The sequence below is a fragment of the Pelecanus crispus genome, chromosome 7 (genome assembly GCF_030463565.1).
Source record: "Pelecanus crispus isolate bPelCri1 chromosome 7, bPelCri1.pri, whole genome shotgun sequence".
Taxonomy (NCBI): Eukaryota; Metazoa; Chordata; class Aves; order Pelecaniformes; family Pelecanidae; genus Pelecanus; species Pelecanus crispus.
In genome coordinates, this window is record NC_134649.1 from 13869542 (window position 1) to 13883535 (window position 13994).

General features: G+C 35.1%; 1 protein-coding gene across 7 annotated transcripts in view; it reads left to right on the forward strand.

Annotated features, from left to right (window-relative positions):
- Positions 1 to 13994, forward strand: part of DMXL2 (Dmx like 2) — a 55408-nt gene that overhangs the window by 9204 nt on the left and 32210 nt on the right. For all 7 annotated transcript variants that reach the window (XM_075714619.1, XM_075714621.1, XM_075714623.1 and 4 more), the window contains exons 3-13: positions 1647 to 1718; positions 2395 to 2473; positions 3108 to 3264; positions 4227 to 4293; positions 6173 to 6351; positions 7086 to 7269; positions 8301 to 8475; positions 9277 to 9507; positions 10638 to 10915; positions 11095 to 11791; positions 13574 to 13695. In XM_075714619.1, coding sequence (XP_075570734.1) covers positions 1647 to 1718; positions 2395 to 2473; positions 3108 to 3264; positions 4227 to 4293; positions 6173 to 6351; positions 7086 to 7269; positions 8301 to 8475; positions 9277 to 9507; positions 10638 to 10915; positions 11095 to 11791; positions 13574 to 13695 — 2241 coding nt within the window. The remainder of the gene's footprint in view (positions 1 to 1646; positions 1719 to 2394; positions 2474 to 3107; positions 3265 to 4226; positions 4294 to 6172; positions 6352 to 7085; positions 7270 to 8300; positions 8476 to 9276; positions 9508 to 10637; positions 10916 to 11094; positions 11792 to 13573; positions 13696 to 13994) is intronic.

The following is a 13994-nucleotide window of genomic DNA, read 5'->3' on the forward strand; positions in this document are numbered from 1 at the left end:
CTAAATAATTAAATAGCAACATAATACATTAATGGTATTAATGATATAATTTCATGACAAAGATCAGTTTTTACTGATCTGTAACTTTCTGAGTAACACCTCTTGTGTTACTCAGAGAATTGTTTCAACTTAATAGTAATTTGGGGGGGGGGGGGGGGGGGGGGACACGACACGACACATCTTGTAACAATGGGTTTTATTCCTTTCCAGGACCTGCAATAACAGGTCTCACAAAATGTAGAAATATACAGTATAGTATCAGAACTGGAATGGTACTAAAATTATTGTTATTGTCTCCATTATTGACTACTTTCATCTACCTAAAGAAGAGGTGGATAAATCATTTATGTATACACATATATACACATGTATGTGTGTGTGTTTGTGTGTCCTACAAGTAATGAATTGGAAATACTTTATTTTTCAGAAAAGCTTAGGCATGTTTAATGTGTTTAAAAGTCCTGCAGTATGAGGTGTCATAACTGCATGGCCCCTTGACTGGCTATGTGGTTTTATTTTTAATCCTTAAACAATGCTAAAGAGACAGTTTAGATTGCTGAGAAAAAACTACTTTCTATGAGCTATGGTAGTGCACTGAGCAAATTTTGTTTGTCAGTTGTCACTGCCTACTAATATTAGCTAGTTAAAAATTGGTTGCAGTATTGAGAAAGCCCTAGTTAGGATTTGGGCAGCTTTAGCTGGCAAGGCCCCTGCGCTGCAGCAGTGCAGTCCCAGTAGGACTAAAAGAGAGATTCCAGCTGCACAGGTGGCCCCTGCAAGATGACCATGATCCCCTGGGTGGTTCTGCATTCAGGACTCTGAACTCACAGTCTGTTCTTTTCTTTGGGAGTGTGTTGTTGCAACCTTCTCCCCCACTCCCTTCCTCCCAAAGAAGAAATAAGATTTCATAATAAATGTCGTGAAACTGTTACATCATTTCCGTATTGAGGAAACCAGATCCTGAATGGGAAGAACTTAAACAGTTTTTCTTTTAAAAATCTTTTAAGGAAGAAAAAGGAATTTTAAAGATAGTCAAAAGTACTCATAAGCATATGAGTATTAGGAACATGACCATATAAATTCCTAATAAAGACCATTTTGAGTATGGAGGTTTCTGTGAAACAAGTGGGTGAAAGAAATTGAGGGGTTCAGTGGTATAAGAACTTCAGTTTTTCCATTTACCATTTTTCTCCCCTCAAAATGTGTTTAACTGTTCAAAATAGAATTACATTTCCTCCTGTTTCTCGTAATAATTACTTAGTGGTACAGAACAGAATCTGGGAACACATGAGACCCAGACACTAATAATTAATTTATTAGTTAGCTGTGAAGTACACAGAACATGAGCAGAAGTAGTGAAGGCATCAGCGTTCCCTGATGCATTAACAGTAGTTATCATAGAATAATATATTAGATCTGATTGACAGTGTTTATCCCACTGAACAAGATTTCTTCCCTTCTCAGCTTCCTTAAGAAAGTATACCTGTAACACACTTAATGACATTTGTATTAATTTCACTTTTCTTGAACAACAGCACATAGAAGAGGTACTAGAAATTCCTTAGCTATTTTGGAATACTAAGGAGCAGTTACACTTGCCTCCTAACCTTACATTTTGAGTCTTTAATTTTTCTCTTTTTTCCCAGATTGCAGCATCATATGGAAATGCTGTTTGCATTTTTGAACCGCTTGGTATAAATTATCATAAAAGAAATTGTGTAAGTATGTATTTCATGATTGTAATTTGGTTTAGGCTCTTAGAAGAGGCAAAAGTCTGTCTGCCAGTTATTATTATTACATTACATTGGCACACAAAAGACTAACGGATAAACGTTTTCCACCATCCATAATTCCACTGCATGAATCGAACTGGGGACTGCACTCTTCCTAAGTTCACAACAACTTCTTGTTCTTGAATTTCATACTAGAATGACATGGTGACAAGTTGGTGTTTTTTTAGCTTGAATAGGTCACCAGATCTGTGGTACAGAAATATGACTTAGACTTGTATGCATGTACCCAGGCTTGTTTTAACAGCACAGCCATGGCTGTGCACTCACGTATTAAGTATGTTCTCAAGCAGGTTTCACAATCTTTGTTGCATCTATACTGCCATCCCTTATGTTGTTATAACTGTATGAGCTAACTAGTTTAAAGTAATCTGCAGATATATTTGTATGTGTGACAGGTCCAGATCTGGTTCACAGGGCACTCTGTGATGCATTTAAATTTTTATAAAACAATTAAAGAACTAGATTCAGCAATCTACCACGGGGTCCTGAATGTTTTTGCAACAGGCTTAGTAGCAATTTCGGAGAGAAAGAAAGAAATACCAGTACCTTTGTATTTTGCTGTTGATGTGAGAATTAATCTTTTACTGTTTTTAAACTACAGCAACTTAAGTGTCAGTGGCTTAAAACTGGGCAATTCTTCCTCAGTTCTATGACTTACAACTTGGCATGGGATCCTCAAGGTAACATGAAGTTTGTGAAGTATTTGTTCAACATTTGTAGTTAGGAGAACTTGAACACAAATTATTTCTATTGTAATAAAGTGAGCGCATGAATATGGAAATTTTAGGTTATCTGTTCTCAGGCAGTGTTGTGTAAAATGTGAGGCTACAGTTAGCATTTGTGAAGGTGCTGTGCCGAGTGTTTGAGTCTCTTATGCAAGGTCTTAGTTTGGCAATCACAGTGTTAAGTTGCTAATTGACTTAAATTACCACTAATAATCATTTAAATAGAATTTTATCACAATTAAAGTCAGCAGTGTACCCAGGCACAGATATTTATAAGATGTCTAACAGTGTGTATTTATTTGAGATGCGAATGGTTATTTAGCATCTGCAACATTCATTATTAAATACGATTTATCATTTGAAGTAGTCAACCTTTATGTTCTTTCTTTAAAAAGTATTATAAATTCACAATTTTTAAATAAAAACAGCTGTATAATATGATTAAATACCCTATCATGTTTTAAATGAACTTTATAGTTAAGTTTTCAACCTGTTTTGAATAATTCTCAACAAAATATGATGACAGGCTTAATCTCTCAATATACATGCATCATCTTGGTTTCAGAGCTTTGATATTACTCACTTTCAGGTAACAGGCTGCTGACAGCAACTGACTTTTTGCAATTGTGGGCCCCTCCATCTAGTGGCATTCTAGAAGAAGACGAAGATGATGATCCTGACAATCAGATCAAAGATGATAAAGTTCTCCCAGTTCTAAATGACTGGAAATGTGTCTGGCAGTGCAAGTGAGTGAGATAATTTTTATTTTAAGACAAATTGCAATGCCACCTCAAGTATCAACCCTGTCTTCTCTCCAAAACCTTATTTTAAAATGTGCTTTTAAATCAGCTTAAAATACCATAGAAGTAAAACAATGTTAGGTTACTCCAAATAAAAATTCCTCACTTTTTCAAGTGACCTATCACCAGGTAACCTAGTCAAAGGCTTACCCAAACTGGCAATGTATCAAAATTGTCCCCATTTTCTCATCTTTGAAAGTAGTGCTGAGATACTGGATGAGGCTGAACAGAGGAGCAGTAGCAGGCAGATATGCTACGCTGATAAGGATGAGAGCTGCTTCCTGAGTCTTAGGAAGAGGGTCCTGAAACTCATTCTACCCAGTTCTATTTAAGATCCATGTCATGGAAGTACTTCATGATCAGCCTTTTCTATATATATGCAGACTTGGGAAGCAGCTACCTATCAACCTGTTTTCTCTTTACTTTTTTGAAGCCATTTTAGATTTTGTGCCCACAAAGCACTGTATAGGCTGCTTTCCTCTTTCAGACAGCTGACCCATAAGCTGTAGTCACAGACAAATAGTATCACAAATTATCTAAAAGATCTTTACTTCCGTTTGTTCCTACTATTTGTCTTGGCTTCACTGGGAGTAGCGGAGCAGGTGGGACAGACTTCACTTCTGTGATCTCATTGGATCTAGCCTAGACTTGCTGTACTTAAAACAATTTATTTTACGGGCTGTTTTTCTGTAAAACTGTGAAAATACCAAATACTTTGTTTCATTGTAGCAAAATACTTTTTATGCTTCTGCTGTTTCTAAAGAATGCTTAAAGCAACAACTATAAAATACTAATGTATTTTATTGAAATAATCAACAGTAATACTGAATTAACTGAATACACATGGAATAATACTATAGAATAAATAGACTACTTACAACTTAAAACTTTACTCCCGTGTTCTTTAGGACTGCAGTATCGGTACATTTGATGGCATGGTCTCCTGATGGTGAATACTTTGCAACAGCTGGGAAGGTAAGGACAAAAAAAGAATCCTTAAATAAGTGTTTGCAATGTTTTGCATTTGTTTGACAAGAGTAAATAAGTAATATATAATAGTCCTGGACCATACACTCTATTGTAGTCTGAGCTAAGTTAAATTATCATTTCGTGTGTAATGCTGTATTTTCGTGTAATTCCATGAATTTCAGTAACAAGAAAGTGGATTTCAAGTACTCTTGCTGCATACTTGAGAATCAACCTGAAAATACAGTAACAGTGATCCAGACTTGTATATATATATTTTAGATAAAGTATACTTAGATGAACTTTCAGATATGCATAAAAATATTTTTCTACTTCTGTTGGAAATAATGAGGACAAATATTAGGTCATTATGATAGAACACATAAGCATTTAAACTGGTATAATACGCACACCTCAGTGGATAAAATAGAAAATATTTTCTATTTAGTGAATTCTGGGTTCAATTATCAGTTCTTAACTTCTGTTTCAGTTTGGCATATTTTTTGCCAAATTGCTATTCAAGCTAAGTTTTCAATTAATTCTCTGTATTCAAATTCAAATTATTCAAATAATTCTCTTTAATGTCACCCTCTCATTTGAGTGATTCCCTTTGGTTTTCAAGTCTGGATAGGTAAGAAGTTATTGTTTGCGCTTAATGTTGGAATATGAGTTGAATTTTAGGAATCTTTGTTTTCTTACACTTACTAAAGAGGACAACTAAATCGTGAACTGCATTGTTTTATGTCTAAAAACGTACTTAAAACACCTTAATAAATAACACATTTAGAATCATTGTGGTTAGAAAATTATAAAAGATTTGCTTCATTCCCTATTTCTATTTCTCATGAATATACTTTTATATAGCTAAGAATTTGACTAAGCAGATGAGGCAGATGGTTCCAGAAGCCATTTTCTGTCTGTAGGACAGCTCTATATTAGTTGTTTCATGAGATACACAGCTTTGATCATAATTCTTAACAGGGCTGCCTGTCAGACTTCCTTCTTGCAGAATCTGTGGTCAGATACTGTACTTTTTGATGCTTGTCAGGAAATACTATCTTTTATCTACATTCTCAGAGGTTTGTAATTTATTCTTTTATTTACTTTATTCTGTATCTCCACTGCAGCAGCAAGTCCTGAAATCCAGGGATGTGGCAGACAGATGTGTACAACGTACTGTTGTCATACTAGTAATGTTGTCCTTAGCTCATATCAGTATAGTCATACTCCAGTCTCACTTATCAGCATTTGTAGTGTTGCTGTGTCAATGTTTGAGTTTTGTTTCAATTAATTACATCACTGGTGCCCAACCGTTCAAACCAGAAAGGTAGCGTAGGTTGTGCTGGTGGAGGGAAGGTTGTAATATGCATCTGCTCCTCTATTGTGTGCCTATGCTCAGTAGGCACAGCGCTTTCTGTGAAAGTCAGGCTTCCTGTGCATGGGAACCAACAGGGACTCACAGCATGAATTGTCTCAGTGGAGAAGCTGACTGTTAATGACTGTGAGTGGCAGCCTATTTCTGGCTTCTATCTTTGCAGGGAAATGGACATGGGATTTAAGCATGCATATGTGCTATGCAGAAAATGCATAGAGAGCCAAGAGGAAAGTAGGGGCCTAACTGGACTGGATGAAAAATTCCTTATGGGAGTGGAGTGTTGCCAGCAGAATATTTCTTCAGTCCTGTAACTCATTCCAGGATGACCGTCAATGAAATAAGTGGTCTCAGAAATGGGTTGTCTGAAAAACTGCAAATAGTTCTGGGCCACAGATCAAGTTTTCATGAAAGATACGAGAACAGCAGTTTCCTTACTATTTCGGATTTTATTTCTGGGACATTTTTAATTATAGCTAGCTAGCTAACCCCATGGTTTTTTATTGCTTTACCTAGGATGACTGCCTCTTAAAGGTTTGGTATCCTATGACTGGTTGGAAGTCATCTCTTCTGCCCCAAGAGAATGAAGAAAAGAAAAAATGCTCAGGGGTTGTTCACTTCTCATTTGTTTATTTGGCGCATCCTCGAGCAGTGACAGGATTTTCATGGCGTAACATTAGCAAGTACATGCCCAGGTTCGAAAGTTTTCTTTTTTAAAAAAAACCAAGCAAGCCTTTGACCAGGTATTTTTTAACACTCTGTTTAAAGTTTGGCCATCAAGAACATGATTAGATTTCTCTGCTTATACTTGGAAGAAATGAAACATATCAGCATCTTCTCCTAAGCTTCTGTATTACCTAGTACAATAGTGATAGTCACGTCAACAGTGATAGTCACGTCAACAAGTGAGATTTATTCTAAAATATGGTCTAACCTCCAGAGCCTTCCCAAGTTATGCCAGGAAGCATGGATGTAAGGCTTTGTCTTCACCACATAGTGCTATGACATTGGAAATAAGTACTTGTTTAAATGATTAGCATTTAGTAAGCTACTTTCTGAGCCTTGTTGTATATACTGGTGTTTAATTAGTTGTTCAATTTCACTTTTCATTGTTTAGTAAAATTTATGCATTCTTCAGAAAGTCCAGCAAGTCAGATAATTTAGGTAGTTTCATAACTGCAGTTTTATAATAACTGTTGCATTTATCAAATAATAACTGTTCCGTGTTCACATGCACTTTTGCCAATAATCTATGGGTTTATCAGCATACCAAAAATCACTACTGATAAAAAACCCTTTAGTTAGGGGAGAGGCAGAAATTTGGATGGAAGAATAAATACTAAATACTTGTATACTCCCCTAATTTCTGCTGTGTCCATATAGCTAATTTAATTACACTGGGTAGTAACCTTGATATGTCTGTCATTAGGGGTTTGGTCTGTAATGTGTTACTCACATCATGTCTTGACGGCATCTGTCGGCTGTGGGCCGAGACATTGTTACCAGAAGATACTCTTCTCGGTGAGCAGATTTGTGAAACTAGCACTTCCAGCATTAGCAGCACCATCTCTCAATCTGGAAAGCAAAAGGACAAAATACAGCATGCACTAGAGGTACAAGTACATACTTATTTTGTCAATTTTTTATTTCAAGATTCTTAAAACAAATATTCAAAGGATGTAGAACTCAAAGAATGTGTATTGGCCAGTTCTTATAAGGGTAACAGAATAGTCTGAATTATTTCATATCAGTTTTTGAAGTCTGTTACTAAGCACTGAAGAAGTCATAGACTTTGCAACTCTGCACCCACGCTCCATGTTCTCAAAACTCAATCTACTTTTTCTATAGCTAACTAATAGCAATGGGAAGAGACAATGTTTAATATGGAATAGTAAGTGATGGTTTCATTCTGATTGGGCCTGAAAGTCTGTAATTATAAAAACAGTGGAAGCAGTAAATAAACTCTTTTAATATTTAGTTATCTGATTTGATAATTGCATTTCCAAAAGGAGGTATTATGGGGCTCTAAATTTCAGTGGCAATCGTATCAAGTCTATTAAGTTTACAGCAAGAGAAAACCTATCAACATAAAAACAAGAAAACAAAACAAAAAAGCCCCAACCATCCCACCAGTCATTTGTAGACTATTACAATCAGACCAAGTTTTTACTTCTTACATATCATGACCATCAACAAATAGGGAGAGTGGAACCAAGTATGCTTTGGGCTGTTGAATCAGTTGTGCTCTCCGCGTGCTGTTAGCAATTTTCAGTTACACAGAAATAATTAATTACAAAATTATGTTGCAAAGGTTACTCCTTTTAGATTGCTGTAATCTTGTTTATGAATGTTACACAAAATAGCGTGTATTTTTGTGGTGGTATTGGAGCAGATGTTAAAGGAACTTTCAGAAGACTGTAAGAAGAGCTTTACCTTTGGCCAGAACTGATGTACAGAAGTGTTACAAATCTCTGTTGAAATCTATTTAAAATAATCCTTTTGAAATTAGTCTTCACTTTTTGGGTAGAAGGAAGTTAAAAAACTTTAGGCTTTATGTAAGTGTGAATTTTTACCTTACAGTTTTGTAGTATTTCTTAATTTATTTTTTATAACTTTCTTTCTTTATTTTTTATAACTATACCAGACAATTCACCATTTGAAAAATATGAGAAAAGGACAAAGGAGATCTTCAGTTCTTGTTACCCACACAGATGTATTGCCCGACCAACAGGGTACTCATGAAGTCCAGCGTCACATTTCACATCATGCAAATGCACTTGGTCACTTCCATATAGCAGCAAGCATCAACCCTAATACAGGTGAAATACAACCATTTATTAAACTGTAATAATATATTTGCACAAAATGAAAAAAATAAATAAAGGGGGCTGAGATGCACATTCTTTGCTTTGCCTAATTGAATACAGGGAATTTTTAGGAAGACTGTTATTTCACAAGTCTGTTACTTGGCGTAGAGTTTTGTAAGACAAACAAGGCTGAATTTATTCTGAATACCTTCAGCACTTTTAAAAGCCAATTAAATTCATCTTTGCACATCAGAAAGCAAAATAAACCAAAATTTAAAGTCTGCCTGGCGTTTGATTGTTGGGTTTGGGGAGGCAATGGTATATGATGAATAGAGTATTTGCATCCTACAGAACATATGATGAATAAAAAAAATAAAAGCTATACCAGATTTTTTGGCAGGAAACCAGCTGCTTTTTATAGAATAATGCAGAATATTTTAAACAAGGAAAAGATTGAAGAGAAATCATGTGCCTTACCTAAATTCTGTATATGAAATGACAACACTGCAACGTATGAAACTGAACAATTAGAACTGTTGAGAATCATTTACCATTCACATAAGAATCATTTTTCATGTAAAATTATTGATGTTAAAATATCTTTACTTTTTTTTATTACAATTACATGTAGAAACTTGATCTGCATCATACCTTTTCTAATCTTACAGGCACAAATTATGTTCTACCTAAAATAAGTTAAATGTCTTAATTAAGAAATCTGTGTGTATATGTGTGTGTGTACATATATCTATATATATAAAAAGATGAGCAGTTTAATATATAGCTTTTTTATTTATTTAAAAATGTCCACAGATATTCCATCAGTCTTGGCTGGAACAGCTTTTAATACAGATGAAGGAAATGGAGGCTTCGTTGTTCACTGGTTGAATAATAAAGAATTTAATTTTACATCCTCAATTGAAGTATTTATGCAGCATCTAAGAAAAATTTCTGAACAACAACTAGAACAAGATTTTGATGTTGAGGTTGAAGAGGAAGAAGTGGAAGAAAAAGAGAAAGGTTTACATATGAAATTAGATCATGGTTAGTAATACCGAGATATGTAGCACAAGAATTATTTTGAAGCACGTTACTGCAATAATTAATGCAATTATTTAGCACAAGAATTATAAGTGCTAACATTTTATCACTAATCTAAAATAAATAGACATTTACAACTTAAATTTTGGCTGCTGTAATTGTAGGCATGAAAAATTCAATTACGTACTCTCTGTTGGAATGCAGCAGCAATATACACAGTGAAAAAAAAAAAGTAGCTTTGGTCTTTCATTTCCATTGTGGATATATTCCCACTGAGCTATGAAATTATGACTAAGACCTGCTCTCTAGTTACCTTACAATCTGATTGTCAGTAATGACATACCAATTTATGGCAAGCTTTAAGAAGGGTTGGACATAGCTCCATTTTAATGCAACTGCACTCTTTCCAGTACTGGTAAGATTTACATCTTAAATCTTAGATCACCCGATGATCCCAGCTGTAGCTGTTCACAGAGGAACGGAGAGACATATTTTGAAATTAATGATTGAAAACATATCATACCAGAAATACTTCACATTGCTGTGGGAGGGTCACTTGGCCAGTAAGAATGTGTAAAAGTAAAAATCTGTCTATAGAAACCAGTAAGACCAATTAGTTACAGTAAACTGATGATACATTGTGTCATTTATAATGCTTAGGTTCTTAAAATGTAGATTACCAATGCAGTAGTTAAGTGTGTGATAATTCTTACTGAACGTGCAATACATACTACTTCATAAATAATCACATACCATATATTTCATTATTACCTTCTAAATAATAAAAAAAAAAAAAAAAACCAAAGCATTAATTTGGAACCAGCATTTGTATAAAATTTGTGGTTTTATACAGTTGACCAGAATAATCTTAGGCAGGGCATTACTCTAAGTATCTGGATTTTTACTGTTATATTTATTATTAGTTGTATTGCATAGTGAAGTAATAGCCAAAGGCCAGAGCCTCATATTTTTGTACAGACAGACCAAAGAAAGATGTTTCTACCCTCAATGTGCATGAATGTTCTTGTCCGATAGTACTATTAGCAGTTTAAAAAATACTGTGTTTTTTTGAATAGAAACTGACAGGGAAATCTTTGCAATGGGTAAAATGGCACATTTCTTCTCTGTTGCAGACTTGTCTATAGATAGAGAATCAGAGACAGGGACTGGTACAGGCTCTTCAGAACACGAAGATGGAGAAAGAGAGGGAAGCCCCAAAACATCTCTACTAGCAGGCCCCCGCATGCCTCTTCCAACAGTTTTGTTAGATCGGAAAATTGAGTTGCTCCTAACTGAATGGAACAGAAATCCAGATATGCTTTTTACTATCCATCCTATTGATGGTACCTTTTTGGTGTGGCATGTGAAATATTTAGATGAATACACTCCAGGCATCTTTCGACAAGTTCAGGTATTGTATATTTGAAATTGTTTTATTATTTATGATCTTAATAAACAATTGTTGTGTCCTTTCTTTGATATCTGAACATCAATATGAATTTAATTTTAAGTACTTCCTGTGAAACAGCTAACATTTATTCAGTCTTAAGCTGGGTTGTTATATTCTAATTTTTTTTTTTTTTTTTTCAGGTTTCATTTTCTTCTAGGATTCCTGTTGCATTTCCATCAGGAGATGCTAGTTCCCTTAGCAAAAATATTATGATGTATGCTTGCCCTGTCTTTGTAAAAGATAACAGTAATGCTGTACATCAGAAGACAATGGACTTCCCAGATAAGACTCTAGCAAATAAAGGACCAAGCTTTGCTCAGGACAGTGCAAATGTGAATATAATTTCTCCCATAGTAATGATGATTTCCAAACATATAGATGGCTCTCTAAATCAGTGGGCAGTTACTTTTGCTGATAAATCAGCTTTCACTACTGTGCTAACTGTATCACATAAATTTAGGTACTGTGGTCACCGTTTTCATCTCAATGATCTAGCTTGCCATTCTGTTTTACCATTACTGCTAACATCTTCTCATCATAATGCTCTATTAACTCCTGAATCGGACAGTTCATGGGACTCTGACAGGATAAACAGAATAATGGATCCTGTTAAACATGTGAAAGGTTCTTCTAGGCAGCAACTTAAAAATGCAGCAACCCGTACATTCCATGACCCAAATGCAATCTATAGTGAGCTGATTTTGTGGCGTGTAGACCCTATAGGGCCTTTATCGTACACTGGAGGAGTATCTGAATTGGCTCGAATTAACTCTCTTCATACCTCCGCTTTCTCTAATGTAGCCTGGCTTCCAACACTTATTCCCAGCTATTGCCTTGGTGAGTATACTTAGCATGTTTCCATATAGAGTTAACACTGTGAGTCATAGAATTAATTTGTTAAAATAAATTACTATTGTATTTGGAGTGTATGTAGATTAACTTTTCAGCAATTTCCTTGTATTATGCAAATTAAGCATTTTTGTTTCATTTGAAGCTAAGCTACTTCAAAATGTCATCTGGTCTGAGTGTAGTTACTGTGGATCAGCTGATGTTCAGTAACTTCTTTGTGTGAGTAACCAATCATCACTCAGAAAACAAGATGATCCCTTATCTCAGTGCTTTAGGCAGTTTCACTGGGTGTTCTCTGCCTTGACATGGTATTAATAATGCAGATGTTCTGGTGACTTAGGCATCTGAGTTGTTGGCCACATACAGCTGCAGGAGGCAGCGGATTGAACAGAACTAGCATTTGGATGACTTGTATGTCTGAAATATTGGGAAAGATTTTCAGCCAAAATTTACAGCATCAAAATCTTTTAACATGCTGGCTAACAACTCTGCTTAGAAGATCCTGAAACAATACCGAAATTCTTCAGGCTGTCAGTGGTTAAAAAAAATGCAGTTAGAACACATAATGTTTTTAAAGAAATAGGCTACATTAACTTTACAGAACTGCAAACAATACTTTTTCAGAGGTCAGGCAGTACAACTTCTGATGTGTAATGCCTGAGGACAATTCTGGTTTTGTATTCAGTTTTAGGGCTTTCTCTTGCAGTTAGGAAAATTGTCTTTACAAATATTACTCTATTCAGCCACTCGGATACTTATTTTTGAATTATCATAAAGATGCTGTTGTAGTAGTTGTCATCTTTGTATACAGTACTAAAAATGTCATCATTTGTGCTGTGGATGTAACATTAACTTTTACACTAATAATGCCAGGTTATTTTATTATGCTAAGTCCAGTCTGACCTTTGCAATGATTAAATGGGTGTCAAAGATGTTGTACAATCTCAAGAGTCCTAAATATGCTTAATAAAAGCATAAAAATTCTTTGATTTAAAATAAAATCCATTTTCTCTGCTCACATAGTAACATTCTGTGCTCTAAACGCAAAATGTCTTCTAAACGCAAATAACTAGCTGCTTCCCTATTAGAATGTAAGAGGGAAAACGTATATAATAGAAAACCTTGTGTCAAGCCTGTTCTATATACTGTAGAGAAGCAAAAAAGACACTCCGTTACAGTTTTTTGTATATTATTCCCTACTGCAGATATATTTCTCCCTGCACTTTTGTATCTCCACTTCTAACTGAAGGGTAGAAAGGAATATTCATAGAGATTAACTTTCATCCAAGAGACAGTAAACAAGGAAAAAAGCTATAGCTAATACAGATTTTCTGAACAGTTTACCTTTGACTCCTACTCTAAATGGTCTCTGACAACCTACAGAAGCTAGAATTAGCCCTTCCAAGCACCTCCTTAGAGGTGACAGTGAAGAGAACATAACCAGTTTAAGGAATGGCAGCGTTCCCTTAGGTGTACTACATACTGGTTTTTGCATGTGTGAACAATGTTTGTAAACATATATGAGTTCTGCTTAGATTATTCAACTGTTATGAGGAGTTTCAGTTACGTAAATGAACAGAAAGGGAGTTATTTCAAAGTGCAAATAATGGTGGTTTAATGCACAAATTTGCTTAGGGTTTTTGCTTCAGTACTTTATGAAAATGGTTAGACACTTATTCAGACATTGTGAAGTGGATTGTAGTAGACTACCTGATGCCATTGGACTGCAATTTTTTTCTTTAACTATGAAGTTTTTGTGTTTTCTATTAGGTACATACTGCAACTCTGCTAGTGCTTGCTTTGTTGCATCTGATGGCAAAAACTTGAGACTCTATCAAGCCGTTGTAGATGCACGAAAACTTCTAGATGAATTATCTGACCCTGAATCATCTGTAAGTTTTATGTAGCAATGGTTTGAAAAGTATTAAAATAAAACTAATTAAAGTAACTTTTTTTTTCCCCCTCCAGTGGCTTGTTTTCACTTAGTTCTGTATAATTTTTGTGCTATTCTGTGTATAGGATCTTTGCATTATACCTTGCATAATTACATGTTTTGCAGCTGTCTGTAAACATTAGCAGACAGAAATGCAGCTATTACTACTGAAAGTGGCCGGACTGAAACAAAATTTCCCTGACAAGTTTCCCCAACCTGTAGCAGGTGGGGAAAGGAAAAATAGGATTTCTTTCTTTG